We start from the raw sequence: 14,198 nt of genomic DNA, 5'->3' as shown, positions 1-14,198 counted from the left end.
AATTTTGTTGCTATTTTCATGATATTTTTGAGAATAATTTGAGAAGGCGAAGCTATAGTTGGACGTATCAGTATTACAGTGGAGTAAAGGGAATTACGGAGGCATGAGCAAGGAGCTGGCCAGAATTGATTGATGCTCTGCCGTCATCCCTGCCAATAGAATTTTCCAATGGTTGGAATACCTGGGAGTAATACGGAAGGCACAGGATATATACATCCCAAAGAGGAAGAAATGTTCTAAAGGCAGGATGACACAAACGTGTCTGACAAGGGAAGTCAAAGCCAACATAAAAGTCAAAGAGAGGGCATATAATAGAGCAAAATTAGTGGGAAGTCAGAGGATTGGGAAGCTTTTAAAAACTAACAGAAGACAATTTTTAAAAAGTCATAAAGCAGGAAAAGATTGAATATAAAATTAAGATGGCCAATAATATGAAAGAGGATACCAAAAACTTCTTCAGAAACATGAAGTGTAAAAGAGAGGTGAGAATAGATATCGGACCACTGGAAAACAACGCTGGAGAGGTAGTAATGGTGGGCAAGGAAATGGTGGATGAACTGAATAACTATTTTGCATCGGTCTTCGCTGTGGAGATACTAGCAGTATGCTGGATGTTTGAAAGTGTCAGGGACAGAAGTGTGTGAATTTGTTATTACACCCTACCCTCGTTATATGCAGGGGATTCGTTCCTCGCAGTTGACGCATAGTATGGAAAAGGCATAATGTGAATAATTGTTTAAATGGAGAAAATAGGGATGCGTTCTGAAGGGCTTCCTAAATAAACTTTATCTGTAACTTATTCACATTTTCATACCAATTTGACACAAAAGCAGTACCACAGGGCAACATTTGTATTTCATCAATTTAAGCTAATATTCAATGTAATAGATCATAGAAAGTTAACACAGTCTTTTCATCCTTTTCGTTTTGGCATGTGCTTCCAAAAAAGCCCGGTCTCGTCTGCATTAAACACCTGCTTTGGTATGATGCCTAACTCAGCTTTTGGGCCATTGAAGACAGAAATGGGTGAATTTATTATGGGGAACAAGGAAATGGCAGATGAGTTGAACAGGTACTTTGGATCTGTCTTCACTAGGGAAGACACAAACAATCTCCCAGATGTAATAGTGGCCAAAGGAACTAGGGTAAAGGATGAACTGAAGGAAATTTATATTAGGCAAGAAACGGTGTTGGATAGACTGTTGAGTCTGAAGGCTGGTAAGTCCCCGGGACCTGATGGTCTGCATCTCAGGGTACTTAAAGAGGTGGCTCTAGAAATCGTGGACGCATTGGTAATCATTTTCCAATGTTCTATAGATTCAGAAACAGTTCCTGCTGATTGGAGGGTGGCTAATGTTGTCCCACTTTTCAAGAAAGGAGGGAGAGAGAAAACAGGGAATTATAGACCGGTTAGCCTGACGTCAGTGGTGGGAAAGATGCTGGAGTCAATTACAAAAGAGGAAATTACGACACATTTGGATAGCAGTAGAAGGATCAGTCTGAGTCAGCATGGATTTATGAAGGGAAAATCATGCTTGACTAATCTTCTGGAGTTTTTTGAGGATGTAACTATGAAAATGGACAAGGGAGAGCCAGTGGATGTAGTGTACCTGGACTTCCAGAAAGCTTTTGATAAAGTCCCACATAGGAGATTAGTGGGCAAAATTAGGGCACATGGTATTGAGGGCAGAGTACTGACGTGGATTGAAAATTGGCTGGCTGACAGGAAACAAAGAGTAGTGATTAACGGGTCCCTTTCGGAATGGCAGGCTGTGACCAGTGGGGTACCGCAAGGTTCGGTGCTGGGACCGCAGCTGTTTACAATATACATTAATAATTTAGATGAAGGGATTAAAAGTAACATTAGCAAATTTGCTGATGACACAAAGCTGGGTGGCAGTGTGAAATGTCAGGAGGATGTTATGAGAATGCAGGGTGATTTGGACAGGTTGGGTGAGTGGGCAAATATATGGCAGATGCAGTTTAATGTGGATAAATGTGAGGTTATCCACTTTGGTGGCAAGATCAGGAAGGCAGATTACTATCTAAATGGAGTCAAGTTAGGAAAAGGGGAAGTACAACGAGATCTAGGTGTTCTTGTATATCAGTCAATGAAAGCAAGCATGCAGGTACAGCAGGCAGTGAAGAAAGCTAATGGCATGCTGGCTTTTATAACAAGAGGAATTGAGTATAGGAGTAAAGAGGTCCTTCTGCAGCTGTACAGGGCCTTGGTGAGACCCCACCTGGAGTATTGGGTGCAGTTTTGGTCTCCAAATTTGAGGAAGGACATTCTTGCTATTGAGGGAGTGCAGCGTAGGTTCACAAGGTTAATTCCCGGAATGGTGGGACTGTCATATGTTGAAAGATTGGAGTGACTGGGCTTGTATACACTGGAATTTAGAAGGATGAGAGGGGATCTGATTGAAACATATAAGATTATTAAGGGATTGGACACACTGGAGGCAGGAAGCATGTTCCCGCTGATGGGTGAGTCCAGAACTAGAGGCCACAGTCTAAGAATAAGGGGTAGGCCATTTAGAACAGAGATGCGAAAAAACTTTTTCACCCAGAGAGTGGTGGATATGTGGAATGCTCTGCCCCAGAAGGCAGTGGAGACCAAGTCTCTAGATGCATTCAAGAGAGAGTTAGATAGAGCTCTTATAGATAGCGGGGTCAAGGGATATGGGGAGAGGGCAGGAACGGGGTACTGATTGTGTATGATCAGCCATGATCACAGTGAATGGCGGTGCTGTCTAGAAGGGCTGAATGGCCTACTCCTGCACCTACTGTCTATTGTCAGCTATCATAGCCTGCAATGGCAAAGGGCAGCGTTCAGCAGCTTCGTGGTCAGCACTAGCTTGCTCACCCCACACAGCTAAGTTGTAAAGCCTGTGACAATTAACAAACTTGGCAAACCATCTCCTACTTGCATTAAAGCTAACAATATCACTTGACGCTTCCTTGCTAGCCTCTGAACAAAGGCAACCATAAATTTCCAAAACTTTCACACGAAGATGATCGGAACTGAGTGTTGATTTTTCTTTGTTTCATGCTCAGTGTACAAACTCAACATCTTCTCCATTTTTGTCATAATCGGGTTACGCACTTTGGTAACAATCTTTGAAGACACTTGTGATGAATCGATCACTGCACTTTTTATTTTCTCAGCATTTTTCTTTGTTTCTGATGGTGGACTCACCCAGGCCGAGGTTACGTTCCAGAGCTGTGTTACCTTCACCTGACGCGGCCCTGTTTACAATTTCCAACTTTTTTTCGAATGTTAAAGCAGTTCTCTGCCGCTTGGCTGATGGCCCAGGACTTGACATAGGACGATTAGGAGACATAGTTAAATATTTCAAGCACAAAATCAGTGAACCACAGGTAATAACAACGAAAGTTTAACAGCGCAAGATAGCACATCCACATGCTGCCAAAACCATTGCGAGACTGGCGGGAGTGAGACTGAGGCGTGCGCAAGTGACTTGTATTGGTGGGAAGGCGGTGCTTCTCGTCCCAGCAGCCTGGCATAACTGTAGTTTTGGACACATATAAGGAGAAGTTGGTAGAAATAGGTTTGACACATAACTGTGAATCCACATTGTCTGAAGACACATATAACGAGGATAGGGTGTAACGAGGAGAAGGTTCTTCAGAAACTGAAAGGTCTGAAGGTAGCTATCTGAGTTACTAACTTGTTTTTGTTCAAGTGGTACAGCAGGGTTGCAGCGTGTCTTGAGGGGAGAAATATTTTGCTTGTCAATTACAAAAAGGGTGCGGGTTATGGCTGGCAATGAGTGAAAATATATGGGGGGGGGATTTGTCTGGAGGTAATGGGGCCACCACCTGTGTAAAGTTAGTTATCTAAAAGTGAATGAGTCACCTGGACCAGATGGTATACACCCCAGGGTACTGAAAGAGATTGAGGAGGCATTAGTTGTGATCTTTCAAGAATCAATGGATTCTGGCTTGGTTCTGGACAAATGAAAAATTGCAAATGTCACTCCAATCTTTAAGAAGGGAGAGAGGCAGAAGTAAGGAAATTCAAGGCCAATTAGTCTGACCTCAGTGGTTGGGGAAAATGTTGGAGTGAATTGTGGTTTCAGGGTACTTGGAGGCACATGATCAGCATGGTTTCTGTAACAGAAAATCTTGCCTGACAGAGGAATTTGTGGTGAACCTGTGGAATTTGTTGCCACAGGCAGCTGTGAAGGCCAAGTCATAGGATACATTTAAGGCAGAGATTGATGGATTCTTGATTAGTTGGGGCATGAAAGGATATGGAGAGAAGGCAGGAGATTGGGACTGAGGGTAAATGGATCAGCCATGATTGAATGGTGGAGCAGACTTGATGGGCCAAATGGCCTAATTCTGCTCCTATGTATTATGGTCTTATTTAATAATAATTTCCTTTACAAACTCAATGTTTTATATTCGTCTGAAAACCCTTTCTACAGAGGCATTTCATAGGCTAGTTAGTAAATTGGTCTGATATAATATACAACAGTAACAGATACTCTTCTAACAGAATGTTAGATCTTGCAGTTGTTCTATACAAATGAAAGATTCAGGGTGTTGAAAGACAGATTAATATTTTGTGTTTAATGGTTAATAAAAGTTGGTAATAACTTTGGGAGTTCCTAATCAGCATTACAGTTACTAACAGTGTTTCTCTTCAAGTGGTACGGCAGGGTTACAGCGCGTCTTGAGGTGAGAAGCATTTTGCTGGTCATTTACGCAAAGGGTCAGGGTTATGTCTGCTAGTGAGTGGAAGGATATGGAAGTAAGTGGGGGGGTGGGAATTGTGTCTGGAGCTAAAGGGGCTATCAACTTTTAAGTTATTTAACTAAAACTGAATGTGAAGTTATTAACTAGTATGTTTAAATTCACAGGCAATGTTTGATTCTGTGTTTTTATTCCCTTTTAAGATCCTGAGGCTGCAAGAACAGCAAACACCAAGATCACCACCACGCTTGGCCTGGTGGTTCATGCAGCAGGTAATGTTCATGCTCTATGATAGCTTTAAAAGCACTGCGTCAGTGCTGCTTTCATTCTTTCTAAAATACTCTTTCAGGGATCCCTCCCAGATCTGTACTTAACATAGTAAGCAGAACTTTGATTAGGTCAAGTCACAAAGTCAATGTGCAGCTAAAGTTGTTAATCTTCATTGCAAAAGAATGAAGAACAGTAAACTTGCTGTAATTAAATAAGGATTTGCTTGGAATACTGTATTCAGTTTTAGTCCCCTTCCCTAAAGAAGAGTAGACCTGATTTAATAGAGGCTCTCCAATTTGACTTTTAGGAAGGATAAGGGAGCTGTATCATGTGGAGAATTGAATAAATACACCTATATTACCTTGAACAGAAAAATAGAAGTGGTCTCATTAAAACATAATTTTGAATAGCTTGGCCAAGATGGATGCTGAGGTAAGTATAGAGTTGGGGTCAGTCAAGGGTTAAGGAGCCCACCTGTATAAGTGAAATAAGGAACCTTTTTGCTGGAGGCAGATTCTCTGACTCGGCTGGCAGTGAATCGTCAGTATGTTGAAGACCTGAGATGAGTGGGTTTGTGCGTGGAAGAATCTAATGACATAGGAAATGAGAGTAAATAAAGGAATATTTTCTATGTTCTTGGGCAACGTATATGTTGCTGCTCCAGACTTTGGATTCCTGTTTTTATTACTGAAATCATAACACTCGATAATAGAGACTAAACAAGCATATCAGGCAATTGTCTCTATGCCAAGTGGGGGGGGGGGGGACTTTCAGTTAGCGCCCCTTTTTGTCCATTGCCCTGCAAATAGGTGGGAGTTTTGCTGGGAAATACTGGGAGTCTCGTAAGTACTCTTGTCAAAACTAAACATATTCAAATTTAATTTAGGTTGTTAAAGATGAACAAATTTAGATTTGGGCGTTTTGGATTAATTAAGCACCACAGACTATAGTTTATTGTTACACCTAAGTAACTATAATGTGCTCAGTGCTCCAGTTACTTTTAATTTTTTGTGTAATGCACCTTGAGAAGTTGCAATTTTCTCTGTCCTTGTAAGACCAGTACCTTTTCTATTTTGTTGCTATGTGGGACCAGTGGAGTCTAGTTGCAGATTGATTCTCTATCTGGATGAAACTCTACTGACTGAGACCTTAATCTTTTCAGGTGCACATGGCGTAACTTTAAAAGATGTCCATGCTGCTTGACCTCAGATCCTGTTTACCTTGGAATGTAAATCAGGGTTCTGAAAAAGACAAACATGATAGTTTATTTAGTTTAATTAAGAATAACGTCATTTATGTAAGGATATGATTTTTAACCCATTGTTTCCTTTCTGCTTATTAACCTCGTATCAGAATTCTAAGTAGTCTATACAGTAACCCGTTGACACTCAGTGATGTATTCTGCAATAAGTAGCTTAGTTGAGCAAGCTGTAAGAACAATAATGATTTGTCTTATTCCCATTGAAGGGAGTAATTGGATAGAACTCAGCAATTCTCTCTCCTGTATTTCCCTATTGTAATAGGCCTCATCTATTCCTTTCCCTTACAGCGGATGGCATTGCGTTGGGTGCAGCAGCTTCTACGTCACAGACGAGTGTACAGTTGATCGTATTTGTAGCTATTATGTTGCACAAAGTAAGTTTTGGAAAACTGGATTTCATTTATTACTGCATTGCATATGAGGGTTTGAGAAATGTTCAGTGATCGGGTCTAGTAAATCATATCGAAAAGGAAAAATGGATACGTTAATAAAGTGGACTGGCAATTCAGTGACCTGATTTAAATGGTTATGGTGTTACAGGATTTGCCTGTAGCCTGTGCGGAGGTGGTGTACAGATCTGCTAGGTAAATTAAAATGTAAAGGTTGTGGATTATTTAAGTGATGGGTGGAGGGTTACCACAGAATGGAAAAGCAGAATATTTACTTAAGTGAAAGAAACATTAATGTTAGTGTTGGAATTTACACCACAATGTACACGTTAGGAGGCAAATAGGAGGGCAAGTGATGTGTGACCACATTGAGAACCACTGTCTTGAAGTATTAATAGATTGCTACTGAAGTGTCCTGCACTCCACTGGTGCACGGATTGCTCCACCACTTGTACATATTTAATTCTGCAAGCTTTTCTCATGCGCTCTACTGGTTTGCACACATTTCATCTTTTGACTGGTGCACCGCTGCATGTATATACTTTTCTTGATGCTCTACCAGCTTGCACATTTAATCTCCTGGCTTGCACGTAGCTGTACAGCTTGTGTTTCTCTTTTACAAATCTGATTTACAAAGTAGTAACAGAGTAATTCCTCACTCCTAATTCTCAATGTGATGATGTTGAAGCCAGAACTAAGATTTCTCTCAGACAATTTGGAACTTGAAATTCTTACCCCTTTTATTGCATGCTAACAATTCCACTTTGCCTTTGATTGGTTTCAAGTCCTAAATCTTTGTAACCATGCTTGCCGACTCTGCCAATTGTTACATTTTAATGTTTTAATCCAAGGTTCTTTGAAAAGTCTGGAAAGAGGTACAAAACTTGTTGCTTCACGATTATTTTATTAAGTGTTGTTAGAACAAAGAAAAATTGAGAGAGACAGTGACAGGTCTACGAAACAGATGGAGAAAGGGACTAAGATTAAGATGGTGGTTAGTTATTTTATACACATCCATCCATTCAACTTCGTAGATGGGAGTAAATCAATGAGAGCACTTATTCAAATACTACAGAACAAAGACACTTCCAGAGCTTTCCAGAACTATACTTTCTATAGCCACAGGGGGACACAATTTGTTACATGTATGTAAGTAATTACAGTATATAAAATACAAGCAGATAATTGTCAGACTGCAAAGAAAATAACAATTGAACAGTCTAATCTAAGAATTAAACAGTCCAATCCAACAATATGGACTTTATTCAAGTCTATATAGATTTCCTCCTAACGTCCCATATAGCAGATTTGGATAGTTGGGTCTCATGGGATTCATGGGGAGCTAGTGCTAGATAGAGGATTCAGGATTGGCTTGATAGGTAGAGGGTGATATTTGAAAGCCTGTCCTCTGACTGAAGGTCTGAGTCTGTGTTGCGACCTCTGTTACTCATTATTTGTGTAATGATTTGGAATGTAATGGATGTACATTGCCCAGTTAGCAAGTTTGTTGATGATACTAAATCAGAGGGTCTTGTTGATGGTGAAGCAGGTTACAATGAATTGCCAAGAGACCCTGATGGCTGAAGAATGCTAAATGGATTTCAGCTCGGATAAGTGTAAGATGATGCATTTTGGGCAGTCAAACCAGGATAAGGTCAATACAATGAGTGGCACAACACTGATGAATGATCATAGTTGGGAGCTCAACATACAAGGGTACACATTGTATTGAAAGGACAGGCAGGTAGACAGTGGGGTGGGGGCGACACAGGATCGGGAGACGTAGAATCCTGGTGGGCAGAGTTAAAAAACTGCAAGGGATAAAAGACCTTAATGGGGAGTTGTATACAGGTCTCTGAACAGTAGCCAGGATGTGGGATACAAATTACAATGGGAGATAGAACATGCATGAAGGAAGGCAATGTACAATAGTCATGGGGATTTTGATATACAGGTAGATTGGGGAAATCAGGTTGGTGTTATGGAATAGAGGGACTTGCAAGTTCAAGTGCACAGTTGCTAAAGGTGGCCACACAAATAGAAATGATGGTGAAGCCATTCGGCATGCTAGCCTTTGTCAGTCAGGGATTTGAGTTTAGGCGTAGGGATATTATGTTGCAATTATAAATTGATGGTGAGGCTGTACTTGGAATATTATGCACAGCTTTCAAAGTTCAAAATAAATTTACTACCAAAGTACATTTATGTTACTGTATATTACCTTGAAATTTATCTTTTTGCAGGCATTTGTAGGTTAAAAACAAATTGCAATGGAATTTTAATAAAGCTATACATAAACTGATAAACAGCCAATATGCAAAATAAAACAAATCGTCCAATTGAAAATAAGAAAAAAAGAACATGAGTTGTAAGAGTCCTTGAAAGTAAGTCTGTACCTTGTGGAATAAGTTCACAGTTGTAGTAAAGTTATCCATGCTGGTTCAGGAGCTGGATGGTTGTAGGGTAATAACTGTTCCTGAACCTGTAGTGTGGGACCTGAGGCTCTGCCCCTCCTTCAGCTACCCTGTTATAGGAAACACATTGTTAAGCTGGAGAGGGTGCAGAAGAGATTAATGAGATGGTTCCTGGATGAGAGAGCTGAGTTATAGGGAGAGGTTGACTTTATTCCCTGGAGTGCAGGAGAATGAGGGGTGACTTCAAACTGTTTATAAAATCATGAACGATTATGGATAAGGTGAACAGTCATAGTCTTTTCCTCGTGGTTAGGAAGCAAAAAAAAGGGGAATACAGATGCAAGATAAGAGAGAGGTTTCAGAAACATGAGAGGTACCTTCTTCACACAAAGGATAGTGAACAGCCAGAGAAAATGGTCAAGGCTGGTACACTGCAATATTTAAATTGCGATTGTATAGGTATGGAGAAGAGGATCTTGGAAGGATATGAGCTGAACACTGGCAATTGAGACTATCAGGGACACGTTCTGTTTCCATTCTGTAATGCTCTGACCATACATGTTGTATGCACAGTTTGTCCTGTGTCCTCTGAGTTGTACCGACACTGAAGCGCTCTGGGTGTGCTTTGGGCACAAGGTTAGATGGGAAATCTCACGATTCATGTGAAGTGTACAGACTGTTTAATGGTGTGCTGCAATGACTGTGTTTTTCCTCTCTGCTTTAGGCTCCAGCTGCTTTTGGTCTGGTTTCTTTCCTCATGCACGCAGGGCTCGAAAGGAATCGAATTAGGAAACACCTACTGGTATTTGCTTTGGCAGCACCATTGCTCTCCATGGTCACTTACTTGGGCCTGAGTAAGGTACGTAATACTTTTCTGAAACAAACTTGGTATTTATATAGCACTTTATCACTATAATTTTCTTAAGCAGTACACTAAAAAAAATCACAATGATTGACTTTTGTAAGTCAGCAGCATACATCAATAGTGAATGATTAAATGATCAAGGTTTAATATGTTTGTAAAATTATTGATCAAGACACAAGAAACACATTTTACTTGTTTGGCACTGAAACCTTTACTATCAAATCAGGTTCATTATCACTGACATCATAAAGGTTATTGTTTTGTGGCAGCAGTACAGTGCATGATAAAATTATAAGTTTAAAAAGTAAATAACTAGTGCAAAATAGGAATAAGGAAGCTATGTTCATGAGTTCATGGGCTGTTTAGAAATCTAGTGAAGGAAAAGAAACTGTTCCTAAAACACTGAGTATAGGTTTTTAAGCTTCTGTTTCTCCTTCCCAATGAATAGTAATGAGAGGTAGGCATGGCCCAGATGGTGAAGGTCCTTAATGACAGATGTTGCCTTCTTGAGGCACTGCCTCTTGAAGATGCCCTTGGTGGGTAGGTTGTACCTGTAATAGAGTTAGCAGAGTCTACAATGCTCTGCAGCCTCATTTTATCCTTTGCTTTGGAGGTACCATTCCAGGCTGTGACGCAAGCAATCAGAATGGTCTTCACTGTACACATAGAGAAACTTGCAGGAGTCTTTGGTGACATACCAAATCTCCTCAAACTCCTGATGAAGAAACAGAGGCCTTTGGTCTGATGTGTGATCCAAGATTGGGGCATGGCTGACTGACCTGCACTCTGTACTCTCGTGGAATTGTCAATTTAGATTATGCAGTAGGACTTTGACCTTCTGTTAAAGTACATGAACAGATGGTTCCTGGCTGAGAGTTTGGAACGCTACCAAATGAGCCAGGCTATCATGTGGTTAATCAAAACTATTGTTGATCTGTTATAAAAGTATAACAAGTGAAAGAACGTTAAACCATGGGATTCACATATCAGATCACTGCAGAAGATTGTGTTATTGTTTGAAATGGTGAGACTTCTCTGTTTAACTGGAGTGCCATGATTCTGAGCAGTGAAAGGAAGCTCGATTGATATGTGTTAACATTTTCATTAGTGTTGGGAGCTTTTGTCCCCAAGTAAAATGGATCTTGACATTGCCTTTCATCTAATTCTACCCTTCACCTCTTGCTGGGCCACAGATTTATGCTTTGTGTAGCTGGGAAGGCTGCCAATATTTCAAACTATTGTAGATGTGAGTCTATGCTGTGATTGTGCAACATCACAGCCAACTGTCTCACATGCTTTCTGGCAGGGATAGAAATGAAAGCACATTGTCCTGGGAAACCCTGACTATTTGCAACCATTGGATTACTTTGTGAAGTGTATGTATTATTTGATGTGCATAGACATGTCAGACGACATTCCCAAATTTCCAGTGATGCAGTTAATCTGTGTATTTGGTGATGAGTGGTTGAGTGAATGAGTTTGGCATGGATTCTGGGAAACTTTGTGAGTGGTGAGTTAAATGTCTGGAATTTTAATTCCCATCTGATCATGTAGCCAGGCCTTCAGTTTAACTCCTCATCTTAGATTAGGAGAATGGGCAAATAAGTGGCAGATGGAATAAAGCGTTGGGAAGTCTGTAGTTATGCACTGTGGTAGAAGAAATAAAAGCATAGACTGTTTTCTAAATGAGAAGAAAATTCAGAGAACAGAAGTGCAAAGGGACTTGAGAGTTATCGTGCAGGATTCCCTAAAGGTTAACTTGCAGGTTGAATTGGTGGCAAATGCAATGTTAGCATTCATTTTGAGAGGACGATATTATAAAGGCAAGGATGTAATGTTGAGGCATTGCAAGGCATTGGTCAGACCGCATGTGGAGTATTGTAAGCAGTTTTAGGCCCCTTACCTAGGAAAAGATGTGCTGGCTTTGGAGAAGGTGCAGCAGGCTGATAGGGTTTAATGTATGAGGAGCAGTTGATGGTTCTGGCCCTGTACTTGCTGGAGTTTAGAAAAATGAGGGTGAATCATATTGAAATCTATCAAATATTGAACGGTCTAAACAGAGTGGATGTGGAGAGGGTGTTTCCTGTACTGGGTGAGTCTAGGAGCAGATAGCGCAGCCTCAGAACAGATGGACATTCCTTTAGAACAGAGATGAGGAGGAATTTCTTTAGCCAGTGGTTGGTGAATCTGGAATTCTTTGCCACAGACAGCTGTGGAGGCCAGGTCATTGAGTATATTTAAAGCAGAGCTTGATAGATTCTTGATTAGTAATGGTATCAAAGGCTACGGGGAGAAGGCAGAGAGTGGGATTGAGAGAGATAATAAATTAGCCGTGATGGAATAGCAGAGCAGTCTCAGTGGGCTGAATGGCCTATTCTGCTCCTATGTCTAATGGTGTTATGAACAATTGCTCCTCTAACGGTGTAGCATAAATTCAGTGTTATACAGGAGCATTAATGAAGCGGTAGTTACATTAGTGAAAATTCAGCATCAGTAGAACCCAAACTGACTGTATTCTCCCCTTAAAGGAAGGAGGACGATACGTTGCTATTTATACCAACAATCTCCCCACTACTCTAAATCCAGATGAAAGATCTCAACCTGAAATGTCAACTGCCTATTTCCCTCTTCAGCTGTTTCCTGACTACACAATTTCCTCCAGCAGCTTGCATTTTTTTTAACCCTTTGGACCTTTGTTGTGAAAGTAGTTTTGAGAATTGAACATTGTACTGTGTGTTGCACTCTATGCAAAGTTAATCCTAATGTGTTTCCTTCTCTTCAATATTTGCTTTTGCAGAGCAGTAAAGAAGCACTTTCAGATGTGAATGCCACTGGAATTGCCATGCTGTTTTCAGCAGGAACTTTCCTTTATGTAGCCACTGTGCACGTGCTTCCAGAGGTGGGTGGCACCAGTCACAGTCACAAAGCAGAGTCAGGTGGGAAGGGACTCAGTCGACTTGAGGTTTGCACTCTCGTCCTGGGCTGCTTGATCCCATTGGTACTGTCGGTGGGTCACCAGCATTGACCAGCAGGAACAAGGGTCTGTCAGCAGTCTGGCAGGAACACTACATTCTGACACATTGCCTTTTCATTTATTTTTCCTCATGAAATTCAAAGTGAACTAGATTGGAAGTGAAATTGTAAATACATTGGGAGGAATCCTGGCAGAGTAGCCATTTTGAAAAGTAAGTGTTTAATGTATTGACAGAAATCTCTGAACTTGTTTCAACTAATGGGAGAATGTAACTTAATTCAAATAGTGTCTGATTACAAAGGATGAAGCGCAGGCACTTACCAAATTAACAGTGAATCTGGGATTGCATTAGAGATAATCCAGGACGAAGGAATTAACGCAGGGTTTATGAATATGTGAAATCATTTTTACTGGATTTTATTCTTAAGTGTACAGTCTTAAATGGTTTGTTAGCCTGTAAGCTTGGTGCCTGCTAGTTCAATGTCTGTGTTTAAATGATAGGATTTTGACAGGCTAATGTATTTGAGAAGAATTTTTTTGTTGAAAGTGCTTTGTTAATGTATATGGGGTAAGGAAATAAAACAAAATAAACTGTCTGAATCTTTAATTTTAATGATCAAGCATATCATACAGTGGTAGATGGGTGTAGGATAACAAAATGTTTCCTGGATCCATAGAAGTGGAATACTATGAGTGAAATACCGTTGTTATGATTTTGCTGGCTTGTGAATATTCATTGTTCAGTTGCTTCAGGTAAACTGAAATCATTCCATGGACAATGGCCTTATTTTTCCAACTCTTTGTACACATTAACAGATCTTGCAGATTTTTTTTTTGTTTTTAAGATGTACATGATAAATAAATAAATTTTTAATAAGTGGTCATTCTTTGTTCTGCACAACTTTTCTTTTATCCCATCTCTTTATAAAGACCTCTTTAAACTGGAAAACATTCTACCTTGACCTTTTCTCCACAAAAACAACAGGAAGGTAACAACAATTCCTTTGAAACCTCAGGGGACTATTGAGCAGATTTTGCTGAGCCACCTCTTTGAAAGAACTATTCATTGGTAAATTATGGAGTCGTTCAGTATAGAAACAGACTCTTCGGCACATTATATCCAATGAGCAGTTATTTAAATAGCAAATCAGCAAGGAATAGGCCCTTCTGGCCCTTTGAGCCTCACCGCTGTAGTAACCCGTGAGAAACCTCATTTAACCTGAACCTAATCTCGGGATGATTTACAATGACTAACAGATGAACCATCTTTGGTGGGAGGAAACTGGAGCACCTGGAAAAACCC

At 40.4% G+C, this 14,198-nt stretch overlaps 1 protein-coding gene across 1 annotated transcript in view; it reads left to right on the top strand.

The window, feature by feature from the left end:
* The window catches only part of slc39a9 (solute carrier family 39 member 9), a 60,149-nt gene extending 46,370 nt beyond the window's left edge, over positions 1–13,779 (top strand). The window contains exons 4-7 of the mRNA XM_073040440.1: positions 4,926–4,994; positions 6,542–6,627; positions 9,781–9,915; positions 12,719–13,779. Coding sequence (XP_072896541.1) covers positions 4,926–4,994; positions 6,542–6,627; positions 9,781–9,915; positions 12,719–12,946 — 518 coding nt within the window. The 3' untranslated portion in view covers positions 12,947–13,779. The remainder of the gene's footprint in view (positions 1–4,925; positions 4,995–6,541; positions 6,628–9,780; positions 9,916–12,718) is intronic.
* The last annotated feature ends 419 nt before the right edge of the window (positions 13,780–14,198 follow it).

The sequence above is a fragment of the Hemitrygon akajei genome, chromosome 3 (genome assembly GCF_048418815.1).
Source record: "Hemitrygon akajei chromosome 3, sHemAka1.3, whole genome shotgun sequence".
Classification (NCBI taxonomy): domain Eukaryota; kingdom Metazoa; phylum Chordata; class Chondrichthyes; order Myliobatiformes; family Dasyatidae; genus Hemitrygon; species Hemitrygon akajei.
This window is presented reverse-complemented; position numbering and strand designations above follow the sequence as displayed.